The 17,978-nt window shown below is 29.4% G+C and overlaps 1 protein-coding gene across 1 annotated transcript in view; it reads left to right on the top strand.

The window, feature by feature from the left end:
• The window catches only part of LOC106688807 (uncharacterized), a gene marked incomplete at its 3' end in the record, with an annotated part of 99,508 nt that extends 82,279 nt beyond the window's left edge, over positions 1 to 17,229 (top strand). Inside the window, 1 exon segment of the mRNA XM_014433450.3 lies at positions 16,356 to 17,229. Within this exon segment, the coding sequence (XP_014288936.3) occupies positions 16,356 to 17,229 (874 nt within the window).
• Positions 17,230 to 17,978: the final 749 nt, after the last annotated feature.

Consider the following 17,978-nt stretch of genomic DNA (forward strand, 5'->3'; position numbering starts at 1 on the left):
TGTAGCGGTACAGATTTATTATTTTTATTTTATTACATTGTTTCAATAATACATCAAATATAATTAATTTACTACAGTCATCAAGTTGATGAACATTACGTATATATCAGATAAACCTTTTTATGGAATGTTAAGACTAACTGTGTTTAGTTACGATATCATAATATTGTTTATTCAAACAACTAAAAGTAAATAGTTATTAGCAGTACTGGCGCTAGATTTATTTATTTTTAGTTCTGTTTTAGTTCCAAAGTTTAATACTTACCTACTTTGGTATTAAATATTGATGAAGGCCATTTGCCTGAAATCAGTGCTAGTTAACCGACGTTCGTAGACGCTGTGCTATTTTGACCTTTCAGGGTCAAAATAAGAGAAATACTTTTTTCAAGTACGTATATCATTTATTATTATATATCGTTAATTATTGTTTTTTAAAAACAACTTTGTGAAATATATATTTTATTATGATGGTTAAGTTTTGAACACCTGAAGTACATTCCTTTTCTAGTTATATTTTTAAAAATAATAAAGAACCTAATTATAATTGCCTTAAGATATAAAAAATAGAATATAAATGCAATATTCTTAATACACATATTTATGTTTATGTATTATCTTCTTATACATATAGGGATGTATTCTTGGACGTTTAAAAAGTACATAAAAAAACAGTTGTTGGTTTTATTTCTGGTAATAAATAAATGAATCTTTGTAATTTAAATTGTACTTACTTAATATTTATTATCTTAAAATTATCATTTATCTATCGATTGTTTTTCTGTTGATAGTCAGAAATAAAACTAACAAATTAAAATAGCTATAGAATTATTTATAAATTACTATTCACCATTTATTAATATTATACTTGCGAATTTATGATTATTCTAGTCATATATTCTAGTAAAATGTAGAAGAATGTGTTTTTAGTATAGAATGTGATGATGATCTGCTGAATATTAAGCTCTATTATTTGAATACACCATTTCTTCTACAAAAAACAAATCTCGAAATTATAAAAATTCTTATATTTCGGTTCTTTAAAAAGAGAATTATGAATATTGAAGATATGTATTATAGTCTACTGGCTCTATGTGCATGGATGTTATACAGTAAAGAATGCGATTTCAAACTTAAGTGGTACTAAGGATTGTCGTACTATACTGGATATATTATACTAGAAATGATAATTTTTCTGTACTTAGTTTCTGAAGGCTTACGACATTGATTGATGGTTAAAATTAAATTACTAGGTAGTTCTTTTTTTTTTTTATTGCGACATTGTTTTATTTTTTATTACGTCATCGTTTTACTTGACGAAAAGTATTTTTAATCAATGTTTCACCACAGTTATGCAGTTTTATTTTTACTGTAATTCGCAGCAGTGCATAATTAAAAAAACTATTAAAATCCAATGGTTTTGCGATAAATATTCTGTAATTGTCTTTACTTTAATTGAAATTTAATCGCTACTAACGTAACGTTGAGTATTATGATAGTTTGGGCACAATACGTTTTGGGTATTTAATTAATTTAAATTACTACTTTTATTGTAGTTGTTTTTTACAACTACTTATTATTTTATTGCGTGTCTGAAAAAAGTTACATATTGTAATGAACTTTATGTCTAATGTTTTACTTTGAAATTTAATGTGTGGTCCTTATTAGATATAGAAGTTTTAAATTTGGCTCACCTATTGTATATAAACGTTTAACTCAATTTTTACTATCAACTTGTTAGAATATCACATAGATCCTATGGTCTGTAAATTTAGCAAACAGTTTTCAGAAATTTTTTGGCTGGAAAAATGTAAAAGTAAGCATATTATAGAATAAATAAAATCTTTATTGACACTTCTCGCACCAAAACATTTCCTATAGTGACTTTTATTTTTTAATATAAATCTAAGTTTTTTGTTCTAGTTACATCTCTATTAGAATTCTAAATAAAATTGTTGATTACCGAATAGAATTTTCATTCCTTTCGAACTTTACTTGTGGGCCTTAATTGTAGCAATTGGTTTCTTATGTACTTTGATAAAAAATTGTGGGATAGAGTAAGGAGGAAATAAAAATAAATGTAACTTATTCTAGACCTTACAAGCTAACATATTATACGCATTACATCACAATGCTTTGGGCAGTATTAAATAAATAAGCTTCCTGTAAATAGTAGTTTGTATACGTCTTAGGACATTTACTAAACAACTGAAGACCAACATTGTGGAATCGTACTAAATTCAAAATAGTTTTAGGTTTAGTTGTTACAAAAATTATAACAGGCAACGTCATTGCAGCCCAAGAAAAAATTCTAGTGTTTAATTCATATTTGATGAAGTCGGTCAAAAAGTGTCAGTTGAGTTTTTTGGCCTCACCGAATATTCATACATTCATGAACGAATTTGAGGAAATTTAATTTTTTAAAAATAATAATGTTGGAATTGAGTTATAAAACGTCAAACATTGTTACTAAAATTTTTTTAGGAAGATCGTTGATTGACTGTGTGTAATATATAAAAAGAAGATTGTATATGCGTGTTAAAAAAAACTCGAATAGTAATTAAACTATTTATTGTTAGGCGTCGTTTCGCCTCACTTTCAGGGCTTCATCAGGGATAAAAAAGATATAAAAACTAAAGTAATGTAGAAAAGTAAGAGAATATTTTATTTTTTTTTAAAAGTTGAATTAAAAATAACTTCTAAATTCAATATAATCTATTCTATATTTTTCATTGTATACGTTAATCCTAAAAGTAAGTTATTCTAATCAACTATTTTTATCTATGTTATTTGTGTATATTTAAAATTTTTATATTGAAATCATGTCATCTATATAATAGTATAAAATTGTTTTACATTACATTATTTAAATTACTATCTTTCACTATTGGTGCATTCATCTTCATCATGTTGATATGTTCCAAAGAGGTAATATCTAATATAGGATTTGTGCTTTTACAGTGGTTTTTGTTTAATTATTTTCTAATTGTGCTAATGTTAAATTAGATTTAAACTAATAGCTATTGCTAATATGAGATAGGATTGGCATGGTAGAGGCAGGTTGAGGGCCCTGGGCCCATTGTCTATCGGAGGCTATTATCCAATTGTGAGCTCCCACAAATAACCACCAACCACTCCAACATTATCCACTTCAATTAGTGGAGAGAGGAATTACCTTAGCCAGCCTTCCCTCTGCTATAATGGTGTTTGTTTTCCTACGCATGAGGATGGCTATATAATTATGGTAAGGTATTCATGTCAAGAGGAGTCAACAGTTCAGTTAAGCGATAGAATAAAGTGAATATTACATTCTTCAACTGCTTAATGTTGAGGATACGTCGCAATCTTTCAACAATGTATTTTTTGTTGGGAGAAAAATATATTGTTGTGGAGGAAAACACCCTTAAAACTTCATACATATTATATTCATTTGTTAGATAATATTTTGATCCCCAAATTGTATATTTTCAAATCCAATCACTAAAATCATGCACTACGTACTTAAAAAATATACATTAATCGTTTTGATAATTTCAATCTTATAAAAAAGATCATTATAATTAAAAGATTATTATAATTAAAAATATATCATAGAGGAGATCGGTGCACCTTGGGCCACCTTCAGAAAAAGTTTAAATATGGAAAATTTGGTATCAATATAAAGACTTCTCCTCAGGGAAAATCCAGCCTGGGCCCTGTTTCGTAATGAAAGCTAATAGTTTTATTAGTTCAAAATACAAGAATAGAAATAGAAACGTGTTAATTACACTCATACTTATTATTTTTTATAACAGGGACTATTAGTGATATTACAGGAGTTATAAAGTACTAGTTACTATTGTACAAGTCAGTGTAATTGTATTAAGTTAAATCGACATGACTAATAGTATTAGTTTGTACTTTATTATGAAACAGAGCCCTTCTTGAGTTAAGTAGCTCGAACTCTCTCAGTTGTGGGAAACTTGTTTTACATTTTTTAATCTATTAAATTTGTGATAAAATCAAGCTCAAAGAAAAATACCTTAAAACTTAGCTGATAATTTAACCCAAAAAGAAAATATCATATTATTGCATTGCTACTTATTGTACCTAGCTCCTTTTTTTTTTTTTTTTTTTTTTTATCTCTTGTAAGATTGTGACATGTCGTACATCGAACAATCTACTATTATATTATAGGAATGTATCTGAGTCTAAAGAGCAACATAGATAACACTGAAAAAGTAACTTGCAGTAGAAAGTTAAAAAATAATACAAACAACTAAAATTACGCTTGATTGATTAAGGAAACTTTAAGATAGTTAAATCGAATAATATTTAAAAAGCGCCTGAAACTAAAAAACGGTATGAAACCCACCACTCCAGCACTCCTTGATAGCCTTTTGGTCTGACTTTTCAGACAATTATGACGGGTAGGTTGGTCGGTGTACATGTCACAATCTCGCAAGAGATCATAACAAAAAAAAGGCAATCCTTCGCCGCCGGACCCGCCTCGCTAAGACCCCCTGGAGCAACGTTCCTATATCACTTTTGAAATATTAGCTTAACACGGTAAGAGGAAACTTAAGATATTTCAATCGAGCAATATTTAAAAAGCGCCTGAAATTTAAAAACGGTGTGAGAGCACATTATGTACCCAAGGAGTAAGTCAACTATTACTCACTTCCTCTATAATTTAAACATACTTCCCAGTTTATTTTTCAAGATTTGAGATACATTAATTCTTAATAAATGGCCTATAAGATAAAATAAATTAATTTGAGTAGGCTAAGGCTATATTAATTTTTTATAATGTATTTTAACTCATTATTTAAAATAGTTTTCTTTTTACTTCGTTAATAAATCACAATTATAAGTCCAATTTATATAAATATTGACCAAGTTAAAGTTATAGCCCAAGGTACAATCATAAAGTAACAAATAAATCTTGCCAGTCATTTAGCATTTATTTAGAAACTTTTTTTAGTCATAATCTAAAGATAATGTATTTTTAAAATAACCAATGTATCTTGACTAATTACCCTATATTTTGAACTTACAAAACCCGTTGCTATGTCAGAAGATATAAAGGATTGAAAAAATGATCTAAGGCATGCTGTCCTCCCCTATAATAAATATTATTGATATTAGAAGATGGGGAGTAAATAAGTAAAACCTATCTTGTTTATTATTTATTCATACGTTTCAACCTTAATTTCAGCCCTTTATCAGTGGTGATAACAAAAAATGAGATAGCAACCCTAATTCTGAGAAATATAACAATAATATTTAAACATATATAATAATATTTTTTTGTTTGTTATTATTTTTCTCTGAATAAGAATTATTTCGTTTTTTTGTTTTCTGCCCTGTTGAAGGCCAGAAATTCTGGTTGCAACATCGGCACAAATAAATAAGTTCTAATTATTTATATCTACTATAAACACCTCATTGAATATTATTTTCATCTTTATTAAAAACATTACTTTATCGCATTAATAGTAGGTAACACTTATATAGAGAAAGCAAAAAATCATAAAATATTCATAATTTAATAATTGCCTAGTATTAGACTACTCGTCTAATCGTCAATAAAATTCTCTTCATAAAATTATAAATCATCTTCTGTAATTCATTAATTTTAAATTAGATATCAGATGTTATTATTTATTTATAAAATTTTACAGGATTTGATAGGATGCAACAATTAAGCTACTGCTTTTTTAATGTGCAACATACCTCTGCAGTATTCTGTGCCTTGCATTATTTTACAACCTTTACTCTAATACTTTTAAAGTAAATATTGTTACATCAGTTTTATCTTCCGGGGATACAAATATTAAATGTTTGTTTTATTAATTATATATTTGTAATATTGATGAATACATGTATGTGAAGGAATGTATTCATAAATAGAAATTGTAATATAATTCATGAATATGATCCTTAGAAATATAGTATTTACAATTATTTTTTAATATAATATTTTTTAATATCTCTTAACACGTTTATATTTCCTGTCTTCTATTTTTAAGCTCCTGTTTTTCCCTTGAACTGTTGAATTTCTTTCGAAACTGTAAGGTGTATATAGATTCCAAAGTTTCGAGATTATCCGTTACATTTTCCTATACAATCCCCAGTAAGCTCAGTAAAGTCTGCCGTAGAATTATTACTTAGGTAATTCAAAGACCTATGTTAGACGACATTTATAATTTCTTTTTTTTGTTTAAGTATTAAATGGGCTATGGCAGTGGCACTAGTGATCATAGGGGTATATGTAATTAACTTATACAGGGTATAAGTAATCAATTGATTTTTATTACTTATAAAGTTAGCCTGTACAGTAAATTGCGGCATGTGCATATAGAGTTATCCAGTATAGTAAATGGCTTTCATATATGCATATAGAGTGAGCCAGAACAGTATATGATTTACTAATATTGATACTTATGTGCAAAATATATTAAATTAAAACTCATTTATATAAATTACTAATGTAATAAATTAACAAATAAACTAAGCTGGACATTTTTATTTACATTGCTTATAATTAAAAGCATTACTACATACTTAACATTATTAAACAGTCAAAATTACACATATTATTCGGAGGACAAGTATTGGGATGTTAAATATTTTGAGTTACATATACACATATTTTTAGATCCAATTCTGCGAATATTGTCGGAATTTTATACAAATAATTTTAGCTACACTTATTAAATTGGGACTACTTGACAAAATATTATAACAATCCTCCAATGATCTTCCATCATTAGCTTAGAATGAAAAAAATGAATGTTGAAGCTCTTATATTGTGGCAAGACACTATATTTGAGAAAAGAGCTATTACGTAGTGGATGACTTGAGACCAAGTCACGAATTCTTAGTCACCTAGTCAATTTATTATATAATTATATATTTTATATATAATCATTTATTTCAATTATTTAAATTTATTGTACTTTTTGCTAGTTTTTCATTACTCTTTATTTTTAGAAAATAACTATAAACACTTCGGTATCACAACCTGCAGACAGATGTATAATGAAATATATTTTTAATTTTTTTTTATTTACCTATGTTAGAGTCTAGTCTAGCGACATTTGGAAGATTTGGCCTAATAAATAAATATATAAAAAATAAGAAAAATAAACAAAATAACAAATTAGAAAATATAATAAAAATAGAAAAGTCTTAGTGTACAAAAGAAAATACCGACTAACATATAATAATAAAAGCCTAACGAACCTGAAGGTTCGATGCCGATACTACCAATCGCTCTCAACATACATCCTTCCAGTGATTTCCCTCCAAACTCAATTCTACTAAATCAGTTTTAACACAATCCTGCCAAATACGTTTCGGTCTACCCTTTGGACGTTTACCCGTCGGTTCAGTGTTTATTAGCATTTTAGAAATCCGCTCGTTACTAAGGCCTACAAGACTAGGTAGTTTAAAATATACAAAGAAGTAATAACCTAACATTATTTAAAATATAACTAATCAAAAATACAATTTATAACCATTTCATTGGGTAGAAGGAATATGTGATTGAAATTAGATTAAAACATCAAATTCGATTGGCTATAAATATTAATAATCTTTCAGAACATGTAACAATTTTTTTAACGAAAATATTTGCATAATTTGACATTTATGATGTATCATAGGTCGATCATATGGGACTTCTTTATTTTTTTAAATATTTCATTTAATATGAATTATATTAAATTTAATAATATAGCCTGATTTAAAATGAGTAATATTGAAAATTACTAAACGGTATTGAGTATATAAGCAATCAGCATTGAACCATCTTCATGAATAAACTCCTTTAACTGTGATATGTCTTTCTTATACAACCATTTTCCAGAGGAGGAGCACGTAATTCAATCGGCTGGTGGGAGATCAATGAAAACTTCTCGGCACTCCAGGGAACAAATTTCTTCGGTTTCTAATATGAAGGTTTTCCATTTTTGTCCATGTTTTCTTCTTAGAGGTTTTCCTTTGATTTGTCTTTACGCTTAGGTTTTACTGATTAAAAAAAAATTATATATGTATATAATGTACTAAACTCAAGAACCCTTATTTTGAAACGACTCATCATAATACTCTTACATCATTTTAGTAATTCATATTGATAAACTTTTACCACTGGGTTAACATACTACCTCTTTGACTTAATGCATATATTTATCTTGCTATCCCATAACCAATCGAGGTGTTAGATCCCAATATTGATGTCTTGAAGATCTTCCGACCCCAGGAGTCGATCCACGTCTGAGATTGTAATTAACAATTCAAACAAAAGATTTATTTTTTTTATACCAACGATTAAATATTAATGAGTACATAGTAAAAAGATCCATAATTTGTCGAAAATGTCTAGTTTGTTTAGAATTTGTGTAGGCCTATGGTGTTACATACTACTGTAAAGGAGTTCGCATCTCGATTATGATAGTTTACTAATTCGTTAATAATATGTTACATATGCAATATGTTAGCATTAAATCTTTTTCTAAGATTGTTTACAAATAAATAAATTTTTATTACCAATAGGTATTATTTCCTTTCCTGTTATCATTTAAGCATTCTCGTCTAACCCAGTGGCAGTGGCTGGAAAATTGATTTATTTTAGTAAATCGTTCATTTCTGTATATAAATCCATTCATATTCACGTCCGAAAATGCATATTATTTGAATATATATTCTCACTTATGAGTTAAATTGTAATATCTAAAATATTTTATATGTATAAAACAATATTAAGGAAGATTGTAGATATTTTTTGATACCTACCTAACTGGTTCAAATAAATCTTCTAATGTATATATTTTTTAAATAATACCTTGTAATATTATTTTACATTTTAGTGTCTCTCAAGGCCAAAAAAACTTACTAAGCTATTTCTTTGGGACATTAAAGACCAAAGCGTTTAACAAAAAACTCTGAAAACCAGGAAAGCGAAATTATGAACTAAAAAAACTTTGTGTTGCAATAAAAATTTGTATTTTATGTTTTCTCGAGATGGGAATAACAAATGTAAATTATATTCCAGCCTAGAATACAACAGTGTAACAAATCATAACTATACCATCATCATGCAATCGGGGAAAATTTTTTTTTTTAATTCATTAAAAAAATTACATCAAATATGGTCCAACCAGATGACAACATGTATCCTATCGGTCGGTGCAAAAATGATATACATAAGTGAAATATAATTAATCATTTCAATTTTGACTATTAGGGCCTTATGGAGACTACAATTTTTAAGCTAGATATGTACAATATGAATTGATCTCAAGTGATACAACCAATAATTCAATTAACAACTATTAAAATGAAAATAAAGTAAAAAATAAAATAAAGGACTTTAAAGTAAATATTAAAGTTGCAAATTTACAATTAGTTAATTAATATAATAATAGAATAACACAAGATGATACAGAATATGATAAAAATAAGGATCCAATAATATCTAAATAAATAATATACATTATTTAGCACACATACATTGCTATTTCTAATCGTAATATAATGAATAATTTTTTGGAGTTAAGAAAAAATACAGGTGGATATGGTAATTTGGTGAGTGAATCAAAATCAATTGGTCTCCACTTTTACTGTTCAAATCGTACGCATCTATTTTTAATTTTTTTTTTCGTTTGGTTATTCATATATTTTTATATGCACTACTGGAATCCATAGCTTTTCCAATTGAAGGATTTATTTATATTAATACTGAAAAATAATATACATACATTTTTATGTTTGGATCAATTACCGAATACCGTGACTTGTAAATACAATCAAGTATTCTTTAGTTCCCTATTGAAGACCTATGCAGCCCAGAGCCAGGAATGTCAAGATTCATAATTCAAGACCCCTACAATGGAATATTGACTGAACTAGGTGGGAATAGAACCCACAATATTCTGACTAACCACTCTGGAAGCCTCGCCCTAGAGTGTTCAGCTATCACGTCCTCTATTCTAAAACTTGAAACCGTCATCGCTTCAGCTTTTATCTTATAGAAAAATTAAAATATGACCTTAAAGCATTAATAGCGTAAAATTTATCCCCTCTGATTGAACAGTTATAAAAAATAAACTGATTAACAGTTCATTTTAGTTAGTTTCCAAACAAACGAAGGAGCAGAGAGCTATTAGAAGCCATTACACCTCCTTTCCAAAACCGTGTATTAGTGCCAATTAAAGACAACCTTTTCGTTGAAGGTCGCCCTCCCTCAAGCCAGTAAATTGGATTCCGAGCAATCAATCCCAAGTTCCAGACAAATATCACATTTGACATCCTTAATCCAGACCTGACAGGATGGTTAATTGGACTAAATTCGCCAAGTCCATTACGCAATAATAGTACTTATTAACGGGATGGTAAAGTGTTTTCTGCGCCTTTCGGCTAACAATTAAAATTTGATCCACAAAATAGACCTCATTACTCATTAATTCTTCTATCTTGAACAAAAGTTCTATTTTGGAATTCAAGGACAGGATTATACGACCATAAGGTATATTATGTCTTACATGGCTTTCCAGGAGTGTAGCACATATCATTCATATTGAAGAACCTGTTAGAAGAAGGGTATATAACGGAAATAGTAGTTATGGGACGTAGGATTCAATTTTTTTTATATTTCTTCATTTATAGCGGAGGGTTAGGTAACCTCGGACGGCGGTTAGCCCCGGACTTTGAAATCATTAAGTAATTAAACACGCTACACATTTAAAACTTTGTGTCAGATGTTCCCCCTCTAAAATGTAAACCGACCTATGAAAATTTTGTTGATGCTAGAAAACTTTATTTTATTATCTATTTTTTTGGATGGGTCTATAGACCTTGTAGATCTTTAGCCGCCCGAACCGGCCTTCTCCACGCCTGTCTATCTTGGGCTACGCCTTCCCAGTTTGATTTTGTCTATGCATCCGGTTTTGGGCCTTCCACGTGGTCTCTTGCCTACTATACTGGCTTTCATTGTTATGTAAAGGCGTCCTGATGGAATGCTTCGAGCCACATGTTCCGCCCATCTTAACATCCTTTTCTTCATATCTTGTGTCTCTGCAATCAGTTCACTGTTAGTTCTTCTCCTCCATGTGTTCCTCAAGCTCTGATCCCATATCGCTCGTGTAATTGTACAGAGGACTTTCCGTTCAAATCTTTTGTTTCTGCTTTCTAGGGTACCTATTAGAGCCCAGGTCTCGTAGTCTTCGAGGTTATTTAGTATAATAAGTTAGAATATGTATTTTTATTGTTTCAGTTTGGTATTATAACATCTACGCCGGTAGGAAAATAAGTATGAAGAAAAACAAAGATCAGAAATAGCTAAATGAGGGTTAAGAAACAATTTAAAAAAAAAATAATAAAAAATTAAAAACCGAAGAAGATTGAGAAACCGAGTTCTTCACACGTCGAGGAATATTGAATGAGGAAGACTGGAACCAATGCCATGAGTGCAAAGATTCACTTCACGAAAATCTTATTTACAATATATTGATAAGTCAGACCAATATTACAATTAACCTGCCATATTTTGTACTGTCGAAAAATCTATGCCAAAGTAATTTTAATATTTTTTTTATTAAAAAGCTTAATAAGTTTAAGTAGTATGGATGACGAAGTTCCTATGAGAAGCACATACAGAAATGTTTTTTATTGTATTTTTCATTGCACTTACTTTATGTATTTGTAGTTACCTGAGTTCCCCTAATCAAGACCAACCTTAGTATTTATGTCTGTTAAGCTTTATTCTTTTTTAGTTGGATTATAGACCTTTAGGTGCCTTTTTATTGAATCGATTTTTCACATTTTTAAGATTTTCTCGAAGAAGCTCAACGGATTTTGATTAAACTAAACCATCAGCTAATAATTGGCGCCAATCTTGAAACTGTTGTCGATATCAAACTCTCAATATTTAAAAACAAAGGTTTGTCTGTCAATAACTAGTGCACTTACCATGAATTGTCTTCAATGTAAGCTAAGTTTTATATTCGGTCATTCTTTAGTTTGTGAAGAATGATATTCTTAAGACGAATGAAGCCAATATTTGCCATATGAGACATATCATTAAGTAGTTTCCATTATAGAAATGATTTAATAGAGCTATCAAATAGCCACTGACGAGCATTAAAATCTGATTTTCTGAGCTTTCTCCTTGAAACAATAAACGTCCCCACTTTGCCGTTTCACTCAATCTAGATAGACGTTTCCTTAGTGCGATCGTATCAAGCTGAAGGACGCTCCCACGCAGACATCTAAACTTGATAATGGGGTGTTCGTTATTGGTGAGAATTCATTTTTTTGTCTCTTTTACTTCCCTTACATTCCACTTCTATACTATGTTAATATAGTTATTATTGCTTAATTTTATATTGTTCTTGAAGCGACATATTAGGATTTTTTTAATAATCATAGCCTTTTTTTTTTTTTTTTTTAATTTACGTTTTTATTGAATCAAGTGTTTATATTTTGAAACAAAAATGATAACGTGTTTATTGTTTTCAGTAGATTCAATGAAAGGTCAAGGATGGGTATAAATGAAAACAAATAATTAAAACTTATTTTGTTTGTCCCAACGTTTCGGCCTGAAATTTAGGCTTTCGTCAAGACTAAAAAATCACGCGATAGCAACCATAAAATAGTGAACAAAATTGACATTGTCACACGATAAAACTTGACTAAAATTTATCGAGTTCGATAAAACTAACTCATAAATATTTTGATGTATAATCATAAATCATACACCGTGTGAAAGTAGTTTCAAATGATAATAAATAATAATAATAAATAATAACAAATAAATGTAAATAATAATATGAAAGCCACAAATCATCTACCTGGCTGATATTGTCGAATAGTTTCTCGGCAAAGCTGTGCAGTTTATTGATACCATTGCCGAACCGTTGAGATGATGGTACCAGCATCTTGTTGCAATATTTCGTATCACTAACATCATCTGCCCATGATTAGCGAACGTAAATGCTCTAGTAATTATAGAATATTTTGGAAAAATTGACCTCTTACATATGAATACAATTTTTTCTGAATCACATCACTTTATTCTCTAAAGCCCTGTGCGAACTCGGATTCTTTATTACAGACTCTCTATTCTTTGTTGCAGAAGCTTTCTCCTGTGTTTTTCAGTTGTATTCTCATATGAATATGATTTTATTATTTAAGAAGTTATTTTAACTATGTGTGGAATAGGACTATCTATATATGAGTTGTGTGTTATTGTGTTCCGCTCTATAGTTAATAAAAATTAAATCGTCGTTTTATCATTCACCTTAATTTTATAGGCAAAATTTGCTCGTGCTGTTATACATGATTTTAATGATGTTTGTTGCCTTGGAAGTAGTTAAAAATTCGTTTTAGAAAAAGTAAACAAAAAAGAATATTTTATTTCCAATTTTAAAACTTTCAATCAGTTATATTTTGAAAATAATTTCCAAAAACACCGCTAAGTAATTATTTTACTTCTCTATTTTTTTATATCGTAAAAAAGTGCAATTGATTCCATAATCGTATTCTTATAATATTATTATCTATCAATGAATTGCAACAATAATAATAATGTCTATATAAGTTTTAGATGATCACGCTATTGCTGCAACATTAGGGTATAAAAAAATAATAAATTTATTCTTTTTAAGCATATGCAGAAGCATTTTTTGGTTAACTGAATTTGCTTGAAAATAGCTAAATTATTTGTTATAGATACTTGATGAAAATTTTATATTAAGACCTTTGACAATACTTACTTCATACTTGTGATAATACTCTTTTTTTAGTTTGAAATTAAAAAAAACAACTCTATATTGATTGCTATGTTTACTAAATTTCAGTATTATTTTATGTCAGGAAACATATCATTTGCCATGGAAGACCTATCAAATTATAATTAAATTATATTTAGATCTTAGTGCAGCCAAATATTATCGAGGATCCCTTGACGATTAATTTTACATTGATAGTTGACAAAGGAATCAGTCTGGTTATGCACATTGTCTGCTAAATTAAGACACGGAACATACAAATTGAATTAAGAGTACATAATTCCTATGTCAATATAATATACCAGGTAAAAAATTACCATTCAAAAAAGTCAAATACATATAGGAAGGAAAACTGCCTTGAACACTGTAGCTTACAGTTTAGTCTTTTTGGACCATAAGCAAAAATAATAAATAATCAATTGACATTTTTAAAATATTTAACAATTAAGCATCTTGTAGACCTATTGATTCTAGAATCACATTTTTTGGGAAACATATATATACATTTTGATGAAGTTATTGAGTTTATATTTTTTTTGAAAAATTCGTCTTGCTAGAATGGTCAACTGGTATAATGAAAATGACCTGTTTATGATGAATGTAGCATGTTGTTATTATTTAAATTAAGTTAACGAAGCACAGGCTGAACTCTTTAAAATTTATTATTCATAAAAATCTGTGTATCTAAAAGTACAACTATTTGAAATGTATCTCAGATGTAATATAATGAGTATTGTAAGATCAATCTTTGATAAGAACGCCATCGTTTGTTTCATTTCATAACAGCTGAAACGCTGTTAAAGTCAACTCGAAATAAGCATAAAAATATTTCAAACATTTTTATCTTGTTTTGCTTTTTCTGATAAACGATTATTAAAAGTGGTTATAACTTTCTACGTTTTATTGGTATTCTAGAAATTCTTAGATTTTTTTTTAAAGTTATTTAAGAAAATGTTGATTATTATTGATTCTAAGTTGACACTTAGAATTATAGAAAATTATGATAAAATAAATGATATATTTAATTAATTTATGTTTTTTTTATTCGATACAAGATATAAGAGACATACACACAAACACAAGATATAATAAACATATAAGACCCATCAGGCTCAGGTCAGCAGACCCAAACATATAAGGATGGGTCTTATATGTTTATTATATCATTTAGATTTTTTTTTAATACTACTTAATACTTAGGTATAATAACGATGAATAATAAAAAATATATATATAAATAAAAAATAAAATAAAGTAAATAGATAAACATAATAATTCTTAAGAAAGGAGATTAAAAAAAAAGAAGTAAAGTTAATAATAAAAAAATGACATTTATAGATTTAATGAAATAAATAACTGACTTTTAATGAAAACAAAAGTTAATTTGAAAAAAAGACAAAGAGAAAAAATAAATAAAATATTTGTGATGACAATAATAGAAATAGATAAAAATATAATTTATAACAATGTCCACCTAGAGCTGTCCGAGCCAAGCTTCTAGTGTTCGGGGTAAGATTAGATTTCCTAAGTTGTAAGTTACTGCTCCTTTAACTGCCAGTAACTGGGAATAGAATCTTATGAACTGTTTTTAGATGAAACCGTCTGTTGATTCCATTTTTAGTTCCCGAATTCATTTATTTTCATGTCCTTATTTTGCTAAATTAAGTTTTGTGTGTTACGTCTATACAGATTTAACTGGAATTCATACTTGTACTGTCACATTATAAAAAAATTATACATGCCATTTCTCATTTATTTACTACATTTTACACATGCAACAAGAAACAAAATTTTATTACAAATTTAAATCGTGTAGTGACCACATGCGGATTACGGCTGACGATTGGAATAAACCCAGGTATGTCTGTTTTGTCTGTGATTTACTTTTAGATCAGTTCCTTTCACCACATTCATTCTGTTACTTTGAGAGAACAGAATGATGAATCCATTATAGGTAGATTTTTAATGTATATTTTTACCAATTCCTAAAATGTCAATTAAAACTTGCTATCTAATTTGAACGTTACAACCACATTAATTAAATTAAAATTATGAAGGATTCAATTGAAACTTTATCATTATTAGCAAAAATAAAAACAGAAGTCGATCTTTCGAATTGGAGATTCTAATTGAAATTGAGCAATCATTAAAGTTATTGAATTGTTCTTTTATAACTTGTCATGATAGTCAAATATTACTATTTATCTCCTTTTGGAACAATTAGTAATCTGTATATATGTGTCCAATCATACAACATTTGAAGAAAAATTTTAAATAAATAAAAAAAAATTAATTAATTGAAAATGAAATGTAAGTCAAACGAAACATCATAAATATTGTCCTGTCTCAATACAATATTTACTCTGAGCGTGGGAAACTATGCTTCCACAGCCAGTTGTAACAACAGGATCCTAGTAATTCTTTTGTTTTTAACAAAACAATTTAATCCTAGTGTTTCCTTTTAAAGTGTGTAAATTATTACGTTGTTGAATAATAAAGGAATGTTGTTGATCATGTATATTTTTTAAAAAACAATTATCTTATTAAAATTATTGTATTATCTAATGGAATTGTGTTTTGTTTCAGGGGTTACTGGAGCGGGCTGGTGGCGGCTGACAGGTGGGGGATGTCGAGCCGAGAGCGGAGAGTGGGTGTGGTCGACTCCCCCTTGTTCGGGAAGCCGCCGGTGGAGTTGCTCCCTGCCGCGCTCACTGGAGGACGCTCCGACACCACCCTCCACCAACAGCCAGCCGATTCCCCGCCCGTTCTGACTGCCGGGAGGTCAGACCCCAACCTCTATGCCAAGAACTACCCGGAGCAAACTGACAGTATCTCTCCCGGTCTCTCAGACTCCCTTCTCTTCGGCAAGTCCTTCGCTAATCGTTCGGATGTTTCGGGGAGCTTCACGTCCGGATTCTCAGATTCGTCTATATTTGACAAGACCCCCCAGAGTATAAGAGGGGGTGACTCCGACCCTTCGTCGGACATGCCCGATTCACCTTACCGCAGGGAATTTTCAGTTGAATCGGACGTATCAGACAGGTCCAATATCGACCAAAGTGACGCGTCGTATTACGACAAGCGATCTGACCATTTGAGATCCAGATTGACTAAACTGAACCTCTCCGAAAACTCCCCTACCTCATCGAATGAACCCAAATCGCCTGATTACGGTATCATCATCCCCGACGATTGTATCGAATCCAAATATTCCATTTTGGACTTCTCTGATTCCCCGCGATACGTCCAGACTCCCGCTGTTATTATTTCTGACCATTCAGACCCGACGTTTGAACAAGAACGGCGCGTGTCTGAGTTCTCTATTGCTGACGATTCCGGTTCGGACTGTTCCTCTGACTACAGCCTTCGTTCTCCGCTTAGAAAAGTCTCTGACTGTAGCACCTGCAGCACCCTTTCCGGGGACGACGAAGTAACGGTTCTCGAACTACCAGTTAAAAAGGTACTAATTTTTTTATTTTATTTTAGGTTACTAATAAGTTTTACAACTAGGAGCTCTTGGCGACAAACAACTATGTTACATATTTCTAGAGCTATTATTTTGTTTTGTAGTTTAATTAATTTTTTAGTACAGTTAATTGTTATGTTCTTACAAACCATGTGAATAAATGTAAAGATAGAAGCTCAATAATTTTATCACTTTTATTAAAATTTTAAACATTACGTTTTCGATTTTATTTTATTGTTTTTGTTTTTTTATGTAATGTTTGAAATTAATAAGAATGAGATTAAATGATAATAATAAGATTAATTGTTTAAAAAAAATTTAACAATTTTTGTATCACATAATATTATGGTTGTAATACTAAAATGCAAAATATATAATTCCAATGAACAGTGTTTATTCGTATAGCCTGTTGAAATGAGTATATGGGTGTTCGTGTTTTTATTTCCTTACCTCACTGACGTCAGTGACTTAGCACACATTCCAGCTTTAAACTGTCTGTCAGGGTCATATCATGTTTTTCTTTTTTCGCTGTCAAGCCTCCTACTGGTTAGGAATATGGAAAAAATCAAACCGGTCCGAAAAAAAACAACAACAAAAAACAGCAGAATTTTAAATGCGTTTTAATATAATTAAAGCTTATACATTATTCCTTGTGTGTTCGTGAAAACAACTACACAAATAATGTACATATAGGGAAAATCAAGGCTACGCTATATAACTATTGTTTTTATCATTAAATATTT

Source organism: Halyomorpha halys, unplaced genomic scaffold, assembly GCF_000696795.3.
Source record: "Halyomorpha halys isolate HHAL.00 unplaced genomic scaffold, Hhal_1.1 Scaffold1209.1, whole genome shotgun sequence".
Classification (NCBI taxonomy): domain Eukaryota; kingdom Metazoa; phylum Arthropoda; class Insecta; order Hemiptera; family Pentatomidae; genus Halyomorpha; species Halyomorpha halys.